A 25,778-nucleotide genomic window follows, 5' to 3' on the forward strand; every position below is an offset into this window, starting at 1 on the left:
AAGGTGTAATGGGAAGGAATTCATGATTTATTTTTCTCATAAAACCAATCTGAGGCTCCGTTTGCTTTGGTGATTTTGTAACCAACATTTCTAATCTTTCCTATTGGTGGTGGAGAAATTAAACCATTTATCCCAAAAAAAGCCTTTGAAATCTGAATTGTTTCTTGTTGGGTTCTTTGGAAAGGTTAGTTCTGTAACTTGTCCCAGCAGATTGGCAAACACTTTCTTTTTCAAGATAGATTATTTGTAAACAGATGCAAATAAGCTGTACATACAGATGTCAAAACTGATCAGATTCATTCAAGACAGAATTGAAGGATGCTTTCTGAGGGCACGATGATGGCTTTTGCAATGAACTGATATTGTTTAAGTTGTGTTATGAAACAGTTTATTTCAACAAAAGGAGGGTATTACACTTGGCTCTTTTGCAGTGTCTCTCAAGACGTGACTGGGGTAGTGCCTTGTAAAACAATAAACAACCAAGAAATAGCCCTAAATTTTGTAAAGTGATTTTAAATTTGAATGCAGGAGCAAAAGAGAAGTCTTGTCTGATATGGTTTTTATTTTTCCCTGCCTGAAATTTCCTATTGTCTGCAATGGGAATAATAGGAGATTTCTAATCAGCTCAGCTTAGTTCCATTTTCTAAAACAGCCGTAGTTCAACAGAGAAATTTCAACTGAAAGGTTTTTGGCTGGTTGTTTTTGGTTTTGTTGGTTTTTTTTTGGTTCTGAGAAATCACAGTTTTCATCTTTCTAAGTCACTATTCTGTGATCTTCATGCATACAGGCATATTTCTGGTGTGAGTAATAATACACTTGGGAAAATAAAGACTCTCAAGGAAAAATTAAGCCAATTACTCATGGTCAGGGTGTAATAAAGTGATAGGAAAGATAAAACTGACTTCAGAAGCCTCAAGGCATGATGTAAAAATTACTTTATTCGGTTCCTGTAGTCAACAAGGGCAAAACAAATAACAGATTTACTGTAAAAGAAAATGTATATCAAATAATGACATCGAAGCCTTAGACTAGATAAGTGATGGAACAAGCTACAGGGGAATACTGTGCATTTATTAACACCAGGGATGTTCTGCTTTACAATGCATTTCCTCCTTATTAAACTAATTCTGATCGTTTACAAAGATGTGACCTCTGCGAGTCTTAAAGCATTTTCTGGGCCTCTTTCCCAGTCTTCCTCACATTCACTTCATTTATCCTCAAGATCTTTTATGCCAAGCATAACAAGAAGAAAGCCTTCACTCCTTCATTTCTTGAACTAGGTGATTCTCTAAGCTTCTTTATGATCTAAAAGGCTTGGTGTTATAATGAATTATGTCTTAACGTTGAATGCTAATGCCCCAGGATATAGAAGAGCAATAACTTCTAATGCTTGCTCTCTCCAGAACACGTTTAAGCAAGAGCAATGATTCCCAGACTAAAATACATTTTTAACAATTTTTACCTGGTTCCCTGGTTTTATGTTTCAGCCTCTAAAGAAGATAAATTAAAGCAGAGTGATGGTACAGCCTAATTAAACATTTCTAAAATACAGTTTTTGATTATAGTGGTTTTACCTGTCTGAAACTATGATCTGGTATCTGCTATATCAAACAGTCACATTTATGTTAGTGAGTGAAGTGAAAACTCCTTTGGAATAGCTTATGAATTGAACGTGTCACTTGGAAATGTGTTGTTCAAATTGTTTATCTTGTTGCTAAACCTATGGTCTAATTACTTGATTTTTTGTGTGCCTTTCAAGAGGTTGAGTTTGACATCTGGAGAATTGATGTTGACTACTGCTGTTCTGGAGATTGATTAATGTTCACAAGGACGTTTGAAAATGCTTGGCACATACACAGTGCATTATAGTGATGATTCCAATGTATACACAATCAAGCACTGAGGCGCAGTGTTTTCTGAGCAGCTTGCTTCCTGCCACATGAATGTTTTTCCTTTTTTTTTTCTTTTTGTTTTTGTTTTTGTTTTAATTATTCCATTTGGTCTGTGTTACAAGAGTATGTTTCAGCAGTTTTATTTTTAGGAATATAGTCCAGATAGTTACAAACATAGTTTACAAATTAATACATGTTGTAGAGGGAGAAGGCAATTTAGGTAGCTGTAGCTAGACAAAAAGATGCAGTTTACAGAGGAAGTTAATGATCTTTACCTCAATAAGATCAACTGGTTTCCAGTGGTGACTGAGTTCACATGGAGAGGCAAGGTTTGTGTTTCCCTACACACCTCTAGATTGTTGCTGCCTCACCCAGCACTGCTGATGCAGTGGCAGACCAGGAATGGAAGAACAGATGGGCTGCAGACCAGAAGATGCACTCCCAGCAGTACCCTGTGACTTCTTTGAAAATATATACAGTAGCAGTACTTGACAGTTGCAGCCTCATTTAGCACTCTTAGGATTTCATCAGCCTGGAATAAATTGCACAGGATTTTCTTGAGCAAATGGATATGCAGCAGTTGTTTTCTACTTTTCCACATTTCGCTTTCACAAACAGGGAGTTAAAGCTATTTGACTATTTGCCGCATATGTGTATGAACATGTAGAATCATAGAATCACTTGGTTTGGAAAAGACCTTCAAGATCATCGAGTCCAACCACTGATATATTTTAAGGGAATTACAAAATAGAAGATGAGGGAGGAGAAGATAATATTGCTAAGGTCAAGTTGTCCTAAATAGGGCTGGAGTAGTAGTTGTGCTGCATATATTTTTTAAGAAGTTGAGGAGAGCTCATAGGTGTCCATCTACTGGTATTTGTGCAAACAATTTGATCTCAGCACAGTTCAGAACTAGATCTGACATGAAAGATGAGTTACTGTTGCTCAAGGATGTGTGATCCAGTGCAATTCCCTCACCTTAATCACAGCAATCATTTTTCTTTTTTACTGATACTGATGTTGTCTTTCCCCATGTCTCATTCTTTCACCTTGTTTGGCATTCTGAGTATAGCCAGGTTTGATTCAAAGGAAATGAAGTAATTCAGAGTGCTTTGATTGCCTTTTCCGAGGAGTAGCGGAGGAGTAGCTTAAGTTTAGCTGGTTTATTGTTTACTAGATAAGCGATCATTTTTCCTCCTCCAGCTTTGCATTTTGGTAGCTGGCCTGACTGGCTAGGCAAGGTGTAAGGCAGCCTTACCTTAACAGCCCGCCACAGGGGTGTTGGAGGTAGCTTGTCATGAAAGTGCACCAAAGGAGGCATAGTGCATGTACTGACACCTCTGACTGTGATACAGAGAGCTTGTGGCTGGTCTGTGCCAGCTCTGCATGGGCAGTTCAGTTGTAAACTCTTGTTTATAATAGAAGAATGACTGAGTACCAGGAAAAAGTATTCTCTTCCTTCCTGGCTTGCCTGCTTATTTGTTGCCTTCTCCATCTGCTCATTTATTTTTCTTCTTTGCAGTTCTCCTGCTGTTGCTCACTTGTAAGATCAAATACCAGAGGGGAAAAAACAGTGTTTTTCAAAGTAGTTGTCTTGCATGGTGACCACGTATCTTTTGTACGCTGCCATTTTAAACTTCTTTTATTTTAATGAAAAGTACCAATAAGGGAAGGAAAAATTGAAGCAATTTAGGCAGCTCTTTAGGGATGTAACAACAACAACAAAAATGTAGACTTACCGGGTTGGTGTTTGCAATGTTTTCCTAAAGATTTTCACAAGCTCCTTTAAATTTTGCTTACAGATGGAGCCCTAGCCAGCCTATTTAGAGCAGAATTAATTTTCAATGACAGCTTCTCTCTTGTGAATCAAAACAGCACGGTTTGTATTTCAAATGGCAATCAGAGTTATCTTCTCAATGAAGTATCTCAGAGAAGGTCTTTGGAGAGGCGTAAGCTGTACAACCTTCAGTGCAGTCTGTGTAGCTTCTCAAATAGAGAGAATGGGTAATTAGTGGTAGGAGTTTAGCAAGAATCCCTTCAGGAGGAGAAGCAATAAGTCAGAGTAAGAAGTGAAACATCAGCAGTCCTCCCTCAGTATGCTGCTTACAGGGACAGCAAGGAGATGCACAAGTGAAGGCAGGACCGGTGTCTGCTTTGGCATACAGGCATTTCTGTCTCCAGCCCTCAGTAATCTGGGTGTGTGGAGATGCAATAGCTGGCAAAAAGAATACAGCATTTAGGAATAAACTTTGCCATTGAGTACTGTAGGACTAAAAAAAGTGGCTGCACATTGTGAGTGCCTTCATGCTGCTCTTTATGAATGCTGAGAATATCTACCTCCCCCATTGTTACTGTCATTCTTCCTGATTTGTTTGGAGATATGGATAGGCTAGTTTCTTTGAGAGCTTAGGAGAGACAGGATCTTTCAGGGAAAGGACTAGGGTATCAACATTTAACAGATGTGATAAGGTGTTTCCCTCAATAAGTTGGAGCTTAGTTGGCCTTCTGTAAATGCCTCTATCTGTGTCAATCAGCCCACAAGTAGGCAGACAGTCCACAGGCTTAGAAGTTGTCAGAAATGCTTTTCTAAATGTTTTTTAAGCCTTCATGTACTCATCATTGCCTTGTGTACAGGACCCTGAGAAAGCAATGGTGTCAGCCTTTGTAAGAAGTTTTGCAAACTATGCCTATTTTTAAACACAGCTCCGTAGTTTCTGCTTTATATGTGCAACACCTTTCTGTTCCATATTCTTACCACAAGTGACCATAAATATTTCTTAGTCCCTAAGCAAATTTATCATGTTGATTTGTTAACATTCTTTAATATTGTTATTGAGAGATGCTGTAGATACACTGGAGCATAACTGCAGATCTGTTCTTGCATATCTCTGTCTCTTTCTCATAAAGGACATTCTTTTCTCGGTATGACAAATATAAGCCCTTGTTTTTCGTACCATTTCAACACTCACAGTTTTCTCCTAGAAGTGCATGATTAATGCAGATGAAGTGCTCCCTCACCTCTGATAACAATGCTCTCGTTTATCCATCGGATTTCAAAAGCACGTTTTCTTACTGTTATTGATTGCTGCTTTTTAATACTGGGAGTAGCAGGGGAGAGAAGAGGGAATTTGAGTGCTTTCGTGGTTAGCCAGGAGTGTGCTGTGACACATCCTAGAGGCAATTCAGAGCTATTTGTATCTAGCACCTGTTTTATCACAAATAAAAATAGACTTCTATGGAAAGAGATGGAGAACCCTTATCAGCACAACACTGATCCTCTGCAATCTTTTTCAGTTCCTTGGTGTATGTAAGAATCATTTTAGTATCTTTCCTCTCCTTGCGCTTTCATTTTCTGTTTACATTTCTGAACAACATTGTTTGGTCTTCAGTTCCATTGTGAGCAGGAGAAGTCTCTGTATTTACAGATAGATGCAAAAAGAAATATTTTTATGAAGTAAGCCCAGTTTGTGGGCACTAGTGCTGCATTGGTTTCATTCAGTTGTTTGCCATCAGCTCTGGATGTAACTGTATGAGTCTGCCTGGGTCTCATTCTTGAACCTCCTCCCTATGGATGCAGCAGAGATGCCAGCTGTGAGCAGCCGTATCCGTTGGTAGCTGCACTTATGTGCAGGCTTTACTGACTTGTATTGCAGGAGTGGGAATTCTTCTTCTGTTTTTGTTTCAGAAAGAGAGAGAGGGGAATTTTTAAACACTGGATCCTTTGTTTAATGATATCCTGGGGAGGGAAAGCATGTTTCTGATACAGCAGCAATCATCATCAAACTAAAACCTGTTAAGTCAATGAAGGGTTTGGGGCTGCATGTACTGTAGACATCTAAGTTGTCTCCTCAGGCTTGAGGCTTTGTAGAATCCTTGCTTTTCGTTGCCCAGTAGAATGTATTGTCAGCCTAGATGCATGCATTTGCCTGTCAGTAAGATAGAGCTCATGCTTTGGCAATTTGTCCCATCTCTAATGTGGTGTTCAGACTTACTAATATATTGAAAAGATTCCCATAGGGAGGGATCAGCGCTGCCACAGTACGACTCGTACTTGGTAGCAGTATGAATCAGGAAGTGCCACTTGAAAGAATTCAAAAGGGAATCTGTCTCTTGAAATTAACAGTTAGTATTTTGTTGTTGTTATTTATTTGTGTATCTCTACAGCTGAGAATCTAGAGCTTGATTCTTACAGAAAACCATTGAATTGATGTTAGAACCATTGCTTCTACTTTCTTTTGAGAGACAAAATGGAGATTCAGTCTGAGATTTCACCATTAAATAAATAAATAGATAAATAAATTGACCTGAGAACGGAGAAGGTTTAATACTCTAACACCTTTTCAGAACTACCTACCTACAAACAGAGCAGCGGCGATCTAAGGAGGAAAACTTATTTTACTAACTGTGAATGCAAGATAACACAATATAATGCAATCTAATTGAAATTGAGGCTAATAAATCAAGTAAAATAAGAGAGAGAGAGTTTTCCAAAGACAGAGAAGCCTACATTGAAGTTAAAAGCACATGGCTTGGAAGCACACCCACACCTGCTGCCAGGCAGTGAGAGAGAGAGCCAGCGTCCTTTCCATGACATATTTCCCTCTCTGACAGTGAAGCTGGGGAGGGGGAGGGGGAGAGACAGTTCAAGAAGCATTTGGACAACACATTCAGATACGGGATTTGAATTTTGGGTGGTCCTTTGTGTAGCCAGGAGCTGGACTGGATGATTCTTGTGGGTTCCTTCCAACTTGGGATATTTTGCAATACTATGATTCTGTGAATATTGCACTGCCGTTGTTAGTGGCCTCACTTGCCTTAAACCACACTGCTTCCCTATCAAGTTACAGAAGGGTGACCAGAGATATTTCAAATTATTGCCAGCAGACTACAGGGATCAATAGTGTAAAGAACTTGGCAATTGCGGTATTTCTGCAGCACTAGATGCACTTTTTCTTATGTGCTGCATGTATTACTGGGAAAATTTTTGATTGCGTATACATAAAAATGGTCATGGCAGTACTTATTTTTACTATATCTCATCTTCAGGGAGAAGCAGAAATTACAGTGCTCTTTTCCCTGGGAGAGCTAGTGAGAATTAGTTACTCTTTGATTGTCTTCTGTTATTGCAAATAATAATCCCAGAGGAGGCCAGAGGAGATTATATTTCCAAAGTCCATATTGCACCATTCATTTATATATCTTGCTGCATTTCAGAAACTGCAGTGGATCTCTCGGCAACCCCCTGCCTTCCCTATAAATATTAGCAACTCCATTTTGTGAAATCAGGGACAAAAAGCAGCAGGGACAAATGAGTCACTCAGAATTAAAGAGCAGCTTGTTAATAGAAACACAGATCCGTGTGGAGAGTTGATCACAAAGATTCCAGGTATTTTTCAGTTGGGGAAGTGTTTCCAAGCCCTTCTCTCATTGAAGCTTTGCAAACTGTTTTCCCAAGACTCTGCAACTCTGCTCCCCTCTGAAAGGCATTTTGGCATGTTTTTCTTGATGAGGTTTGTAGTATGAAGGATCTGTTGATACCAACACCAGTGCAGAACTTACTTCTTAACAGAGACTCCGTCTGCCCCTTTTTATGTTGCAAGATTAATGCTAAGGAACCATATTTATATGGCTAGTATAAACGTATGGTTTTATATTATAAACATATATGGTTAACTAAATAATTTGATTGATTTAAGCTGTCTGCCTGGTCTTCAAATATTTGAGAATACACAGCAATGTTAACACTTTCATCATCTAAGCAAAATCTGTTCTACTTGTGTTTTGTAGGCCAACTGTACATAGCTGACATCCATGATGAGCTTTTTCATTTGTGATTAGTAAATTATCTTTTACAGTTTCCCAATGTGATGGCTCCAAGCCATCATTTACAGAAGAGTGGAAAAGCTACTGAATTGTTGATCTGCAGGGGAACTAATTTTATGTATAGAAGAGGAAGTAGTCTGTGGAGTTTTGTAAAGGATTAAGACTTTTTCTTCCTGTAAGGCTTTGCAAGGATTTCTAGGATCCTTGTTTTCATGTATAGTAGCAGAACCCAGGCTCTAGTGTTAGACTTCTCCTAGCTTTTAGGATTTTTATTTGAGTGTAAGTCTGTAGACATGTACACTTTTACACACTCTACTGCCTTCTACAGACAAAGTAATCTTGATGGTATTTTGTTTAGTACATCAGAATATCAGTGCTTTTTACTTGTTTCTGCTGTAGTGCAAATAGTGAAGTCAAGATTTTGCCACGTAAGGAAAAAACTCTTGATGTCAGTGTTTAGGTTGTTGAAAAATATGAAGGTTGATCACCTTTTGAGTCTTCCCATGGCTTCTTAAGATGCCTTATGTATTATCTCTTTAAAAGAGGACAGAAATCTTGAAGATTCCTCCCTTCTGAAAAAAGACTACTTAAATTACCCCAAACTTGTTCCCCCTGGCACCATGGATGCATTTTGAAAATAATGAGTAGCACTGTGTACCTCTCTATTGTAGTTTCGTGGGGAAAGAAGGATCATCTCCATGTTACTTCCGAGTATTGTGCAAAATGAATCAAAGGAGTACAGAAAACTGTACTCAGAGTTTTCCGTCTTCCAAGTGAAAATTGCTTATTAGTGTGTACCTATAGTTAATTTATTATGGCAAAGGAAAAGATGTAAACAGCATCATACCCTCTGATCTGTTTGCGTGTTTGAGCAGAAAAAGTGTGAGTTCCAGCTGCAGGGGCAACATAAGCACCAGTTGCTTTGGATTCTTACTGGTTTGGGCCGTGAGAGATGACACTTCAGCCTGACATCTGTCTGGGGCTCTCAGCCTTTCCTGGAGTCTGTCTTGCAGGCAGAAATCTGTATTGTCTGCATTCCATTCACCACAGCAACAATGACATTTAAATCTCAGTTGTACTTCAAGTCAAACAGTTACTGAAACATCATAGTGTACTTGTGCCCTTCCCAGACAGGCTTATGCAAATATGCACATAACTGCTCTTGACAGAGCTAGAAGAAATTTGTCCCTGATGGTGTTGTTTCTCACGGGAAAAAGCATTCAGATACAGAGTGAAAAATGAAGGAAAAAACTCTTCTTTCTCAATTTGTTTTTCTTTTTTCTGTTGTCTCTACTAGTCAACAGAAGAGCAACCCAACATATCAGATCCATTTACTGTTTGAACAGTCAGGGATGCTTGAATGTCTTACTTGTAATTTAGGAACTGTTTAAGAGAAACACTAAAAATATGCATTGAAGTAACCAACATAAACTCCCAGATAGAAATTAGCTCCTTTTTTTTTTGTTGTTGTTGTTTGTTTTTTGCCAATGCAATTGATGTTGAGAAATGAACTAAGCTTCTTCCTCAAAGTCACAGCTATAGATCAGCTAGAAGCTTGAAGGACTACTTCAGTCCTGATAGGTGACACATTGATCTACAGCTTCAAGAGCAGTGCCAAGAAAGGAAAATCAACGAGATCTTCACCTGATTTATGTAGGCTGGAGCTTTCTTCTGTTACTTGCCTTGCCTATAAAAGGTGATCTCATGGAGGCATAATTAAAACTTGATGATGTTATTAAATAATCATGATGATTTGTGTCCCCGTGTTGCAGCCGTATGTATGTTTTTGTGTTGCTTACAAATGTGGCTAGTTGTGAAAATGAAGGTTACAGTGTACTTACTGGGCTTAAAGCCAGACATTTTTTCATGCAGCTCTATTGTGAAAGGTCTCCAAATTATTCTAATGCTGGATCTCTGTTTCTGTTTACAATTAGTCAAACTGCAAGATAGTGAAAAAAAAATAAACAAATCAATTGACAACTGAGCAGCCTCTATATTTGCCCACTCTGTGGAGAAAGGCAGTACCCTGACAGCAGAGATGCTGACTTAGAGCTGAAGGCAGTGGAAGTTGTGACTCAGTATTTACTGTGATCTGCAAACCACTGGTAACTAAGTTTTGCTTTTTTTCGTCCTCATCTTGATTGAATAATGTAGAAAGAAAGTGTTGGGTCAAGGTTTCTCTCATTAGATATCTAGAAACTGACCTGCAGACCATAGATACACTCTAATATAAAGATTGCTGATGTGCTTCATTTATGATGTTCCCATCGAATTAAATTACTTGGGATAGAATTTTTGAGATATACAAAAAGCTGCCTTTGAAATCAATTATGGATATTTTTCTCTCAGAGAGAAAAGGCCAGTGTGCACTGGGTTTATTGCCTTGTTTCATGCTGTGATTTACAGTGACAATACAGGCTACATTCTTCTGCTTAGTATTTCTTCTCATCATTATAGTATTTCATGACTTAGAGACAAGCGCCCTCTGAGAATCTGGACTGTTGTGTCTCTAACATTATTATAGGCTGAAGGTCTGATTATTGGAAGTGCTGAGCCCTTGCAGCTCCTGTTGGATGAATGGAAACTGAAGGTGCTCTGAAAATCATGCCTGAGGTGTTGTAAAGCAGATGAGCCCTGCATCATAAATATAGGTCTCTGCTTTGACTAATTCATCCTTGTCAGCACATCCTTTTAAGTAAATGGTGTTTATTTGATTACAATGAAACCTATGCTTCAAAATTAACTTATCTTTGCTACGTAGCTGAGGATTTGATTAGATCTTAGTAAATCTGGTGTTAAAATTAAGCCTCAGATGTACAATTAAGCTTCAGAGATTTGCTTTGTAATTGGAATATTGCATCTTGAGAATAATCAGAAACCATATTTCTTAGAGGCTTCAGGTGATTGAAAGCACATCTGGTGTTTGTTTGGTGTTCATAGCAGCTACTAACATGGCAGAAGTTGCTTAAATGTGCTGGATGGGTATTTTTGTGGATAGAAGGAGGTACTAGGACCAAGAGCCTGAAGCTCATACAAGGAGTCAGTCTGCCTGTTGTTTTGTTTTTTTTCTTTGCCCCATCTCAAATAAGGGGCAGGTGACAGAAGATCCATTTATTTTGTTTCCAGTTATTTTCAAAGAACAAATGTAATTGGTTGTATTTTCATCCATATGTCTATCTAGATTTCTCTGTTTACCTCTATGGTATGCCCATATACAATACAGTAGCTAATCAGTTGTGTCAGCAGAGCTTCATATTTCAGTACAGTGATCTAATATTATTTGACCACAACCCCAGGAAATGCTTGGAACAGAGTGTCGTAAAGGCTGTGTGAAAGAAATGGACCTGAGGGTGTTGGTTGACACAGCTAAACATGAGCCAGCAGTGTGCCCAGGTTGCCAATAAGGTCAATGCTGGCTTGTATCAGAAATAACATAGCCAGCAGGAGCAGGGAAGTGATCATCTCCCTGTACTTGGCTCTGGTGAGTGAGTACCTTGAGTATTGTGTTGAGTTTTAGGCCCCTTTGAGTGGGCCTGGAGCGTGTTCAAAGAGGGCAGTGAAGCTGGTGAGAGATCTGGAGCACAAGTCTTATGAAGAGTGGCCGAGGTAACTGTGATTGTTCAGACTGGAAGATGGGAAGCTCAGGGGAGACTTCATTAGTCTCTATAACTACCTGAAAGGAGATTCTGGAAAGGTGGCAGTTGGCTTCTCCTCCCTACTAACTGGTGATAGGGTTGGAGGTAGTGGGCTCAAGTTCAGGTTGACTATTAGGAAACATTTTTTCTCTGGAAGAGTGGTCAGGCACTGAAATGGGCTGCCCAGGGAGGTTGAGTCACTATCACTGAAGGTGCTCGAGAAACATTTGGATATTGTACTAAGGCATATGGTTTAGTGGACAAATACTGGTGATAGGTGGACAAATGAAGTAGATGATGTTGGAGGTCTTTTCCAACATTGGTGATTTTATTTTGTGACTCGTGCTTAGTGTTTGGTTCTCAGCTGACAATAGGATACACACCGTTAGCAGTCGAAAAACTGTTTCATTGAGGATACTTATGTTTCTGCCTGTTTCTTTCTCTGTCCTGAGAACAATAAAAACTTAGCACTGGTTAGGCACCCATTGTGAGAATATTCAGGCAAGGAGGTCATTGCTTCCTCTTGCTCTTGCTGATGGTCTCATGCAGAGAAGCACTGTGTTTCATTAACTTTAAGACTGTAGACTATGGCTAGATTTTCAGGGTAATGTTTTGACAACCTTTGCTACTGGGACTAGGATTCCTGTGAATTATGGTTTGTGACTGATTGTACTATATTTGTGTTTGGGGGGTTTTTTTGGTGTTGTTTTTATTTTTTTATTTTTTTCACTCATGCCTTTAAATGTTTTATTCCACTACTCCTTGTTTTTCTGTTTTTAGCCAGTGAGACGTGCAACGATTTCCACCCCATGTTCTTCACACATGACAGATCGTTTGAGGAGTTCTTCTGTATCTGCATTCAGCTCTTGAACAAGACCTGGAAAGAAATGAGGGCAACTTCGGAGGACTTCAATAAGGCAAGAAAAGGGGTGGGGAGGGAATCACTGGGCAAAATGGTGAAACAAGGCCATTCTTCCCTAGAGGTATAGAGATTTACTGATCCTACTTCTGTGGGATTTCTTCTTTTCATATTCTCTACACATTGGAGGGGCAGCATTTAGAAAGTAGTAGTTGGAATGGAAGGTAGAAGTTCATAGACCTTTTTCAATCATCTTTAACTGCAGACTGAAAATAAAAACCTGGTTTGAGGCGAATTTCTGCCTTTTTATGTTAGCAATATTATGCTGAAGTGCTGCAGCCTCTAATGTTGTAAATAATGCAAAGAGAGTGCTGCAGTGATAATTCCGTGCATCCCTTTCATTTCATACAAGCACTAAAGTGGTAAAATATTCAAGAGGGGTCACAGTCCTGACAAAGTGCTGTACAGTCTGGCCAGCTGAAACAGAACAAATAACTATTGTTATTGCACCCTTTTCACTGTAAGAGAAATTTGAAAGTTTCAGCCAGTCTTCTGACAGCAAAGCTGTTGAGAACAAGGCTGTATGTCTTTATGGGCCCTAGGTGTCCTGGTTTAACTGTGTATAGTAAGAAGAGGCTGAACAGTATATTTGGCATTTTGCAAATACAACAAAATTGTGCTTATGTGACCTGCTGGCATCCTTATCACTTTTGGGATCCTTCAACTGAATTTTGAGCCTCTACTTGAGACCAGATGTTGATTATAGACATACTGCTTGTGTATGAGAAGTGAGACTGCTGCACTGTGTCATCGTCTCCCAAAGAAGTGCTCTGTTATCACCAGATGTGAATGTTATGTATACGCTAGTAAGGATGATCATGCCTATCTTCTATCTGGAACTGCTCTTAATGAAATGGTCTAAGTGTCCATTTTCCACTGCAAAGGAAAGGTGAATCCATAGGACACAGTATGAAATAACCTTTGTTGATTTCTTCTTGGTAAGATACCTCTAGATAGCGGCAATACCTGAACTCTGGCAAAAAAAAAAAAAAAAAAAAAAAAAAAAAGTGAAGGGAAGTCCAAAATGCCAAGTGTTGGGGCAGGATAACATAGAAGCGTGTTCTTGTGTGGAATTCCTGACATGCTTCTCTTTCCAAATGGTACAGAACTGCAAAGAGTAATAGCAAGGCAATCTACTGAGGAACATAGAAGATGAAAATTAAGGACTTAAAAGTAATAACTTTTTTTAAATAGACTGCTTCATAATATGTGGTTGTGTTAAACAAGTGTATTAATATCTATATTGAACTAGATGGTCTTTGAGGTCCCTTCCAACCCAAGCCATTCTGTGATTCTTTGAAACATGAGAGTTGTGGGTGATGCTTGAAAGGGCCATCCAGGATCTCTGCCTGTTTAATTCATTTCTGGATTTGTAACCCAGAAATATTGTAACTTTAAGCGAAGGGAATGCTAAACTCCTGTGGTTTTCTTTAATAACAGTTCAGTTATGGTCTGCTTATCTAAATCCTTTCTCTTAGTCACAAGATTTTTCTTCTCTTAGCCACTTCAGATGACGTGTAGTGGTGACGTGCATTACTCAGCTGATAACTGTCTTAAAGGGATCTGTGAGTAAGGTAAACCATGTTGTCATGTGGGCTTGCGAAGCACTTCCGGATTTGCGGAGGATGAGATGTTATGTAGTGGTACCCAAAGTTTACTCATCTGGTTGGTACCTGACAGCTGCCAGTGCTGATGACTTTACCAAACCAAACCAAGCAACATTGTTTTTAATTGTTACCTGGCAAGCAGCTTCGGTGATCTTGGCACATTAATATTCTTTGTTCATCCTTTCTATGTGCTGAGTACCTGTTCTTTATGCTGTGTGTTTTGCAAAGCTGGCAAGCAAAAGCTGTATAAGACCCAGAGTGCATTTGGCCTACCCTTTCAGGAGACCTGGAGGTTCCATTAAAAAGCTCATCTCATTGCTTTAGTATTTAGTCATAATTGAAGAGAAGGAGCTTTGTTAGTTGAATTTTAAACTTATGATTAGTCACAATAGTTTGCATAGGAGAGGTGGTAGGAGGTTTGTATGCAAGTAGGAGGACTTATTTCCTCATGTCCTGTATTGAAGAGTTACAGGTGCTTCAGAGAAGTGATCTAATGCTTCCCCACAGTTTAGAATCATAGAATTGTTTAAGTTGGAAGGGACCGTTAAGGGTCAGCTATTCCAACTGCACTGAAATGAACCGGGGCATCTACATCTCAGTCAAATTACTCTGAGCCCAGTCCATTCTGACCTTGAATGTCTCCAGGGGTGGGATATCCACCACATCTCTGGCAAACTACTCCTGTGCTTCACTATCTTTATCATAAAACAAACAAACAAAAAAACCTCCCTTCTTTCAGTTGGAAACCTTGTCCTATCACAATAGACTGTGTAAACAGTTTGTCCCCTTCTTTCTTATAGCTCTCCTTTACAAACAGGAAGGCTGCTATTAGGTCACTTTGGAGCCTTCTTTTCTTCAGGCTGAGCAGCCCCAGCTCTCAGCTTGCCCTTGCAGGGGAATTGTCCATCATTTTAATCGTTTTTGTGGCACTCCTCTGGATGCTTTCCAACAGGTCTACATCTCTTCTGTACTGAGAATTCCACGTCTGCACACAATACTGTAGGTGAGGTCTCACCACAGAGAGTAGAGGGTCATGATTACCATTCCCAGTCTGCTGGCCACACTTCTTTTGATGCAGCCTAGGATATGTTTGGCTTCCTGGGCTGAGGGCACATTGGTGGCTCGTGTCCAGCTTGCCATCCACCAGAACACCAACATCCTTTTTAGCAAAAAGGTGCTCTACCCTTTTATCCTCCAGTTTGTATTAATAGTGGAATTTGTCACAACCTGAGTGCAAGACCTTTACTTGGGTTTGTTGAATGTCCTGAGATTCACTTGGACCCTCTCTGGATGGCAACCTGTCCCTCCCAACTACAGCACACAGCTTGGCATCATCTGCAAATTTGCTGAGGGTGCACTCAATCCCATTGTTGATGTCACTAAAGAGGATATTAAACAGTGTTAGCCCCAGTACTGACACAAGAGGGGCACCACTCATCACTGATCTCCATCTGGACATTGAGCCATTGACTACCACTCTCTGGGTATGATCTTACAACCAGTTCCTTCTCCATTTGACATCCACCCATCACATCCGTATCTTTCCAACATGAGTGAAGGATGTTATGAGGCTCTGTGTCAAAGGCCTTACTCAAGTCCAGATAGATGATATCACCGTCTCTTTCCTTGTCCATTCATTAAGTTACACCATCATAGAAGTCCACTAGATTGTTCAGGTAAGACCTGCCCTTGGTGAAGCTATACTGGCTGTCCCATATCACCTCCCTGTCTTCCATGTGCCTTAGCATAAGTTCCAGAAGTATCTGTTCCATGATGTTCCTTGGCACAGAGGCCAATGGATTGATAGTTCCTTGGGTCATCCTATTTCCCTTCTTAAAAATAAGTGTGATGTTGCCTTTTTTCCAGTCACCATGGACTTCCCCTGACTGCCATTTTTCAAATATCATTATGAGTGGTTTGACGACTTCATCAGTCAGTTCCCTCAAGACTCTAGAATGCACCTATGACCTACAGATGTATAGATGTTCAGGTTTCTCAGGTTGTTATGAGCCTGGTTTTTGCTTGCAGGTTTCAGAGCTTATTCAAAGATTAAGACTCTCTTGGCAATAATATCACATACTACACCTCCCTGGTTCCACATTCTATCTTATAGAGATTCCATATTGGTTTGTTGATTTTTTATTTTTTTTTAAAGCTTAGTAAGTAAATAAAATGTCACTTTATTTATAGTTAGAAGAATGTGATGGTGTTTTAGTGAGACATTTATGATCTCAGTCTTTGTCTCTCTGATTCTCATTCATTAAAACAGGCATTTTTTGTCAGGCTTAACTCCCTTGCATTAGCAAAGCTCCTTGGATCTCTATGGTGATAGTACAATACTGTCAGACCTGAAACCTTTTTTAAAGTCTCTCAGTATACTTGTGGATGACTGAATAGAATAATTCAGTCAGGCAGCTAAACATATATTTTGCTTTTGTAGTATTTTAAGACGTGCATAATTCACGTCTGGTGAGTTTTCTAGAGAAATTAAGATACAATGGGATAGACAGACATGCAAGTGGCAACAATTCCATTTGAAACCTTTTTGTTTTTCTTTGAGCCTACGGATGATCAAAGGACACTTAACAAGCTCTATCCTCAGCAGTCATTTGTAAGCAGACAGCATAGTTTATGCTTTTGAAAATATAAAGCTTGGAGACGAGATTATATAATTCTATGTTTTATTGCAGCAGAAGAAAACATTGTGTATAGCTTTTGGAGACAGTGCTGACTGTAAGTAAGCTGAACTGATTTATACTCCAGCATCTAGAATCCTTCATCACCAGCCTGCCAGTTTAAATAGGTGTCTGTCAGTCAGTTTTTCCTCCTGTAGGAGCCATCTATATTCTGCTTGGCTCAAGGTATCCAGGCTCTTCTGTCACACAGGCTGTGATGTACTTGAGTTGGCCGGTTGTATTTTTAATGTGATAATCAGTTGAATATTTGGTACTGGTCCCACACTATAAAATTCCCCCCATGAGGCCAAATTGAATGATACTCCCAAAGGAAATCTGTATTGATCTCCATTAGTTATAGTTAGGTGGATGCCCCTGTGTTGTCCTAATGAGAGTTTACTTAGAGATATCCTGTGTTAGTGATCTTCTTGTAAAATACACTCATTGTGAGACAAGGAGACTGCAGATAGAAGATGCAGGGAATGTGATTATCCTCTCACCTCTGTTCTCCAGAGATTTGTCTGATGCTTTTTATGAATTTGAAATTTATGTACTAATAGGAAGAAAGGTATCTTGTCTTGTTAGACCTGCAGAACAGTATGAGGTCTGCTGATTCCCTGCTTAGTGCCATCTTAAAAACAAAACAAACAACAACAACGAAGGAGAGTAAGGGTAAAAATTCCTGACTCCAGCCCCAGCATGTAAGAAAAAATAAAATTACTTGATTCACCAACCAAGGTTTTGAATCAGTTTAGTAGAGAGTAAACATAATGATAGCTATTTTTATTAGTCTATGGGTTAGTTTTATGTTTTTAGATGGCATAAAAATCACTAGTCATAACAAGACACAGATTATGTTTGCAACAGAACTTAAGCTGAGCTAACTGAAAAACTGTGGTGTACAATGCTTGAAATCAAAATCTACCGCACTCACTGAAACTATAGGTTTAGAGAATGGAAAAGCAGAGGAAGGTCAGCTAATGGTGCCACTGACGCATTTTCCTCATTACTGAGAAGTCAATTTATTTTGCCCTTTGGACATATGTTTCAGATCACTGAAGTAAAAAATATCAGTTTTAAAATGTTCTATGAAAATGTATTTTGTATTGGTGTAACACCTCCAAAAGTCTCTGTTTTCAGCATCTTGGCATAGCTAGCCCTGGTCCCACACCAGCAGGCCTGCATACCCTGGAGTAGTTGTGCTTATCATGTAGATTCACACAATCATAGAATGGTTGGCACAGACCTTTAAATGCCATTTAGTCCAACTCCCCTGTAATGAACAGGGATACCTACAGCTAGATCAGGTTGCTCTGAGCCCTGTCCAGCCTGATGTCTACAGGGACAGAGACATCCATTTGGAAAGCAGCAATGATATGTTCTTAAAGCAGCAGCTGGCTGTGTATCTGGCCATGTCAGTGACAAGCCAAACCTTGGCTCTGGGTCTGTGCAGAAGAGGGGCCTACTCTGAAAGGGGATGATATATGGCTCTGATGGGTATAAAAAGGAAAGCACTGTGTTGTGCAGTAATCTGTATAGCAGATACTGTTCACAGTGGCAGCAGATGCAAACAATAAATGCCCTACGTGAGTCCTGTAATTAAATACCAAAGCAGACAGTGAAGCACTTGATAACCACAGAAGATGTTTATTGCTCATGCTCAGACCCTGTGAACATTTTTCCTTGCTCTATGACAAGATAACAGAAAAGGTAACCAAGCATAACATAAAAATGAGAAATACTATTTCTTTCCTGGATGATGGTTCAGAAATGCTGCACCACAGTTTCCTCAGCTTCTTAATGCACTGAAGGCAGCTGTAGAATGAATCACTGGATTCAGAGTGTGACCGAATTTTCACGGGCAGGATTTTAAGGAGGAACACTGTAAGTAGTGTTTTGTGTGGAAACAAGTGTGGTGGACCCACGTCACTACAAAGTAGTACAAGGCGGCCGTGGGGAAGCAGAGGTCTGAGCAGCATGTTTGGAAAAGTTCAGGACAGCAATACAAGGTGATGGTGATGGAGGAGCTCTCACCTGCTTGCTGGGTGTCCTACAAGCTGGGGACACTCCAAGGGCACAATGTGCATGGATCCTGTTCAAAATGCCCCCCTAACTGCCATCTTGTCCCAGTTTTATGTGCTAGACTGTGTCATGGCAGCTCCGTGGGCTCTGCCTTGCAGCAGGCCAGTAGGAGAAGCATATTTCCTCCTGTACTTGGGTGATGCCTTCCAGCAGTAGTAACAGTACCTCACAGTTTTCTCCTTGATAAAACCACTTTACAGGTGGCAAGGATATGCAGAGCCTAAGTGTCTTGACAGTTACACAGCAGCAGGGCCAAGAACAGCAAGAGGGATTCTGTCCAGCTGCTCCAGCCTCCTCCATCAGGCATGCTGCAGGTCCATGCTCACGGCAGTGCTCAAGCCTGTCTGGCCCTGCTGTTCCCATCCATGCATAGAGATGTGGGGAGGATAGTGCCAAAGGGAAGAACAATTTTCGTAAAGAGGAGAGAAAAATTAGTTAAAGCAAACCAACTTGCAAGTCAGATCCTTTGGTCTTTCTGTGAACCTGTCTGCCACTTGCTTTTCCTTTTAATTATTAAGGAGGGGAAAGGGTGGTAAATAGCTCTTCCACAGATGTTCCCCGAAGCAGGTGGTGTTTTCTTATCAGTGTCTCAGTAGCCAGAAGCAGATGCATTTATCTTCATTTGAGAGCACTTTTGGAAGAATTCTCTTTGTGTTTTACTTGTGGGAAAGATTGGGCCAGTGGAATGATTACACCTCTCTGTTAGCTTTATTGCACCTTCCCTTGGCAGTGCTTTGTTTATATCAGACAGGGATACTGCAACTAAATTATTCTCACATAGAGTGAATTCAGTATTCCCCTGGCTTAGGGAGATTAGCACAAATTAAATTCCACGTTTTCACACCTGAAGCCATTAGCATTTTAGTAACTTTTATTGGAAGCAAATCATTGCTATAAATATATTTTGTCATTAATTGTGTAATGTGTACATTTATATTAAAAAATGTTTAGAGCACTTAACAGTTTGAAAGTCTGCTGCATATCTTGTACAGAAAATGTGGCTTTTTGATTGAAAAATATCCCCCTTTGAGTACCAAGGAGATCCCCTAACAAGGGTAAGGGAGGGCAGGATGGTTGTCAGATCTATTCTATTTGTAATCACTTGCTTAGGATGGGTCTGGTTAAAGGAGTGCAGTTCAACACAGCGTAGGGAGACCTTTTCCTAGCATTTGGTCAGTGTTTCCTCTGTGCTTTTTTGTGGGCTGGGTACTGCAAGTTTATTTCTTCATTGGCTGCTCATTTGGGAATGGCACTGTTTTGACTTCTCCATCTCTGTGCATTTATCCACACCTGTCAGATCTCCAAATGTGTCCCACTGCGTTCGTCAAAGCAAGTTTATTACTCGTCTGCTGCTTCTGGCTGCAGGAGACTGAGAAGGGGCGTTTAAGGCTCTTAACGATGCAGCTTTCCAGTTCCTGAAGGATCGATCTGTAAAAGTCAGCTGTAACTTCAAATATTCATATCCCAAAGGTTTGGATTATCAAACTCATAGGAACCAAACAAGTACCTTGCATTTTTAAATGTAATTAGTGGCCTCTTTCTGAGAGTTTTTCAGTGTTCACCGGCATTGTCAAGAATATATAGAATAGAATCAAATATTTTAAAAACATAAGAGTTAATTTGTGAAGTATAAATTCTTATACTGGATAATGAAGCGGAAGGAAGAGATGTTCTTGCCCTTTCTCTGCACCTCACATGGCTTCTCATTTAAAGATTATTTTTTATTTAAAAATAGTTTCTTCGTTACTTCCTGTCTTTGCCAGAAGGCTTTGGAAGTCTTTAGTAGCGGGGTCACATCTTGTTGTTATTGTAGCTGAACTAGCCTTCTCCAATGATTACATACACAGTGATTTCAAGGAGGTCACAGACTTAAAAGGAAAAGCATTTAAAGACTGAAATTCTGCTCATTTGTGTCCCAGTGTGGGTGCATTACAAAAGAGATGGATTCTTCAGCAAAGAAGAATGTCTCAGCGAAGCATCTCTTATTATTTGGAAAAGTATTTTTTATTGTTTTGTTGCTGTTGTTTATTTCTTTAAAAAAGAAAAGAAAATTAAAAAAGACTATTTTAATGAAATCCACTCCTTGGTCAAAAATTTGTTTGACTTATCCATTCCCCAGTGATGGAAATCATTTGTGGTTTCAGCAATGAAAACTCTTATTTGTGAAAACCTCGCCTTCATTGACAGAGTGGATTTTATCCCACTGCTTTCTAATGAAGTCTGTGTGTTACTGTAGAACACACACAGATCTTCTTAACACCCTGTAGATGGCAATTTTTAAAACCGCTGGTACTTCACATTTTCAAAGTGTTCTTCATTTTCATCTCCGTGGGTGCTGATCAAGCCAATAAACATCTCAGCCTTTGAAAAGATGATTGAGTGGTAAGCCTGATAACCAGAGGAGAAATGTTGGGTGCAAGTTATCGGTGCTAACCCCCTTCTTTGTGCTCTGCAAGAACATTTTCCACTGGTAAAGAATCCTCCTCGTGTATGCAGGGTATAATAGTCGCTAAAAGGAATGATAGAACTTAACTGGAACTGTCATGAAAGCAGCATATTTTATGATGTTACCCTCGTCGTTCTTGGATTAAAGTGTGCGTAATAATCAGATCCTAGGAACCACTCTTTTCTCTATGTTTTTATTTCTTCTTTCTAGGATATGATTCTGTAGTACAGTTAAATCAGAAGTGCATGGCATATGGCTTTTTGCTGCATGAATTGCTGCTGATGTGAATGTCAGTGGGCATATAATACCAGATTTTCATTTTGTGAATCACAATGCATGGAATTTAGCCCAAGAGCTCCCTAGACTATAGACCTTATTATAGGCAAATAAAAAAGAGAATGAAGGGGGGGAGGTGATGTCTCAGAGATTTTGTTTCAGTTGAAATGAGGTTATCGTGATGAACGATGTGACTGACAATGAGATTTTTATAGCTTCTGTTAGAGTAGCAGAAGAGCTCGTGTTATTGCTGGTTCGCTTTAAGTAATTGTCATCTGAATAGCGTGGTGGTTGAATAGAGCAGGAAAAAATCTTTCATACATGTCTCATAAGCAAAGCCAGGGCTTTTTGTTGGTTTTGTCTCATCTGTCCTTATACAAATGTCCTTTGTTCTTTGGAATGTACGTCTCACATACTGTCTTTGTGGAATACGTCAGTCACTACTAAAAAGGCATCTGCCAATCAGTCTGCTGCATGTCTCTATTTTTAGCAGATGAGGTAACTGGCCAGCATCTGATAGAACGCTCCTGTTACCCGATGTACCAGCATGAGCCGAGAGCGGGTGGCTCGGTTGCAGCAGAGGCATGTGAGAGGGAGGGCTGCGGGCAGAGGCAGAGTGGGAGGAGATGAGCACTACCCCCATCCCATGCCCTGCCCCCTGCCCTTCTCCCTTATCAGCCCTGCTGCACCCACACACAAGGCCAATGAAAGAGCCTGATTCTGGGCTTTTCTTAGGTTACCTGGGGTGCCAGCAGCAGTGAATATACAACCGAGTCATCTTGCGTGGACTGCACAAAGCCCAGCATAGGTGGGAGCATTTATCTGCATGGATAATCCACCCCAACACACGAGCCCCTGCAACTTCATAGAGCAAACACATTATAAATAGAGAAGTCTAGAAAACCTTTCTGGAAGCGTTAGGTGTTTCCCCATATGGTTTTGAGGCTTGAGTTTCTTAGGAAAGGCAGGGAAGCTAAGAGTGAGCTTGGGTTCTGACACTCATCCATCAAGAGCAAAACAAGGAAGAATGACAGGTGACCCTTTCAAGGCGATATGACCTGTCTTTCTTTGCCCTTGCACGCTGTCAGTCTGAAGAACCACTTGGGAAATGCTGTGCATTTACTGATGACTTAAAGAGAATTTATTGATAGACCCCCTTCCATTAGTTACCATTATGTGTGGCTAGCAGATAAACAAGGCCCCAGAAATGCAAATGATTGCTGAGGAATATCAAATTAGAAGCTGAGTGCAGGAATGGAGAGAGATTTGATGCATACATATATTGACCCAAACAACACAGTCACAGGTGAAGAAACAAATACCAAACTCTGTGTCAGAATTGTTGAAAAAGACGCCAGTGCAGACAATTGAAGGTCTTGCTGTGTCAGATGAAGATATTAATACCTTGACCATGAAACTAAAATGCTTGAGAGCCATCCTTGCGTCAAGAATGTCAAGTCTGCGTCTGGAAGAATGGAAGCATCAGGGGAAATAGCTTCCACACATGCTTTGAATTTTATGCTAATTTTTTCTCTCTGGAGATGTATTTCAAGCATCAGTTTTCTGTCTCAGAGAAGCTGGCTGATCTTTATTGTGTTGCTGATATAAGAACCTCAGCAGCAAGAGCTTAAGAATTGCGATTGTATCTATTTTGCTTGAATAGTAAAGACCGCCTGGACCTTTTTGTTTTACTTACCCAAGAATCCAAAGGAAACTGCAGATCCCATTGTATTGTGTACTGACAGCCTTTCCAAAGGTGACTGATCATCCTTTCATATTGAAAATACCATTTCAAAAGTCACCAAGTAGGAAAACAGAATATCCCTATTTTGCAACATCAGATATGTAAGATGAAGGAAGTAGTCTCATAGCTGTCAAGATTTTCATATCCCTTCCAGGTAGTCTTTTCTGTGTAAGGTAGGGATTTAGAAGTTACTAAATAGCTTACTTCCTCGTGATTTATATATATATATATATAATTCTAAGTTTGTGTGATTGTCTTGTAACTGATACTCTGCATTTTAAGGCCTGCATGCCTTTTGTTTTTGCTAAAAGTACATTTATAAGCTAATTACTAGATTTTTTTCAATTTTTTTTTTTTTTGGGGGGGGGCGGGGAAGTGTGTAGAAATCTTACTGGATTTCCCTCTTAGTCAGCATTTCTTCAGTCTCTCCCTGTTCTGTATTCTGGCCTCCAACAGGATTTATTCCCCCAGCCTTTCCTTCTGTCTGTTCCCTTTCCTTGAGAGCAATGGCATGGCTCATAAAGCTGCTCCCACCCTCCTTGACATAAGGAGGGTGTTAATGACTTTTCTCACTCTCTGTAGATGAGGTACCTGCTGACTACTTTGCACTGCCACAACTCCTGTCAGGAGACCAGATAAGACTTTTGGAGGTTGTAGAATATTGGAAGTCTGTTTGTGAAGCTGGGATAGTGTTTACTGGCAGCTATTTTCAGTAGTGGTATAAATCTGAAGGATAGTGTTGAAATCTTAAAGTCAAAATTGCACACAGAGAAGTATTTCTAATTCCTTTAGATGTAGCTATCTGAACAAACAAGTCTCCACTTGCAAGTAACTGCGTGAACACAATATTTTAATAGCAATGATAGAGATATTCCTTCATCCAGCATAAGTTTATGTACAGTGGACTGTAGGTTTAATTTAGGTTTAATTTTCTCTGATAAAAGATCTGTAAGTCTGGGAAATAAACCTCAGGTAGGTGTTTTATGTGTGCAGTCTGCAAATGGCTTCAGATATACACATGGTCTAAATGGCCTTTCAGAGTGTGCAATCTTAAAGGTACCACCTAAAGGAAAATCATTAAACCAGTGACCCTATTTAGGAAGAAAATAAGGACAATGTCTCCATAAACTTATTTAGTTTTGCGTGAGTTGGGTGTTTTTTTGTTGGCTTGTTGCTTTTAAGCCCCAGAGAACAGAATGTTTCATAGCTATTCAATTTGCTTCAGTTATTATCATTTGAAAGAATTTGATGATTCTAATTTCCTTCTCTACGCTTCTTGATTTTAGTACTAGAGTAACACTTCAGTATCTAGTATTGATTTTTACCATGACTAGGGCTTTGAAATTAATTTCTGCACCACAGCAGGCTGAGGATACATGATTGCCAATGCAAACTGAGGGCCCAGACTAATTTCATGTTTTGTTAATATAATTGTAGGTCTTTACTGGTAGGATGGTCCCTGTTTTGATGAGTATTGCGTGCTTGTGTGCTGTGGACTATCTGCATGCTGAATTGCATTAGCTAATGCATAGCTAGCAGCTCAAAGGAAGTGATTATTTCCGCCCCCACCCGCCCCCCACCCCCCAGATCCGGCACTTTTGAAGCAGCATTTGGAGAAACTGCATATAGTTTTGTGCCCCAATAAAGGGGAGAGACTGACCAAATTGAGCTAGTCCTGTAGAAAGCCACAATGGTAATCAAGGGGAATGGAGTCTGCTGTTCAAGGGAACTGGGAAAGAGTGGCATTTGTTCACCTGGCTGAACAGAGGAGGTTGAATCCAGTTGTTGTCTTTTTCCACTACCTGAGCAAGCAGCTGTAGAGAAAATACATGCCCTTCTCAGAAAGTAAGCGATGAAGGGAAAAAACACAGTGGTCGCATACTGCAGAGAAGGAAACTGTATTTGGACATAAGAATAAAATATTTCCAATTACTGATAATGGTGTTGTGCTAGAAGAGGTTGCACACTATCTTCATTCTTGGAGAAACTCAAAACTCACCTAGGCAAGGCCCTGAGCAACTTGGCTTAAGCTTGAGCTAAGATCTGATGTGCTTGTGGAGCTTGATGACCGCTAGAACTTCCTAGCAACCTGAATTACTCTCTAATTCCATGTGTAGAAAATAACACATTTTTCAGTACAAGGATGGGGAAAATTGTAATTCATATCATTATCCATCATTAAAACTAGCACGGAGACATAATGAACCAATCTCACAATTTTTTTCTTATGTTAAAGAAAGTGCACATGGTCTACTTTGTGATGGATGCATTAGCCAAACACCACAAGTCAGGCTTTCCCTATCAGCTGCAGTGGCCCCTATGAAGCCATCATAGTTTGTCATAGTTCTGAAAGCTCAGTCATAATTAATTAGGGACCTTCTATCTCCTCATATTGTTTTATGGGAAGGATTTAGCTAATGTTCTTGCAGGATGTAATTCCATGTGCTGGCTGCTGCTGCTTTTTCATCCTGAGAAGCTACAGTTATTTCTTTTTAGCAAAGGTTTCTGAGCAAATGAGAGTGCCATCTAAATAGGCAGAGCACACAGACAATTCAAAAGAAACAAGGAAGGGTGATATAAATAGTTCTTTAATCAGATAACTGGAATAAATAAATGATGTTTTGCAACATGTTAGCAAGAAAACATCATGATAGATTTGTTATTTGTTTCCTTGTTTGT

At 39.8% G+C, this 25,778-nt stretch overlaps 1 protein-coding gene across 9 annotated transcripts in view; it reads left to right on the forward strand.

Moving 5' to 3' along the window:
* The window catches only part of ELMO1 (engulfment and cell motility 1), a 274,768-nt gene that overhangs the window by 161,834 nt on the left and 87,156 nt on the right, over positions 1 to 25,778 (forward strand). For all 9 annotated transcript variants that reach the window (XM_032442431.1, XM_015854222.2, XM_015854221.2 and 6 more), the window contains one exon: positions 12,131 to 12,267. In XM_032442431.1, the coding sequence (XP_032298322.1) occupies positions 12,131 to 12,267 (137 nt within the window). The remainder of the gene's footprint in view (positions 1 to 12,130; positions 12,268 to 25,778) is intronic.

This window comes from Coturnix japonica, chromosome 2 (genome assembly GCF_001577835.2).
Source record: "Coturnix japonica isolate 7356 chromosome 2, Coturnix japonica 2.1, whole genome shotgun sequence".
NCBI classification, from domain to species: Eukaryota; Metazoa; Chordata; class Aves; order Galliformes; family Phasianidae; genus Coturnix; species Coturnix japonica.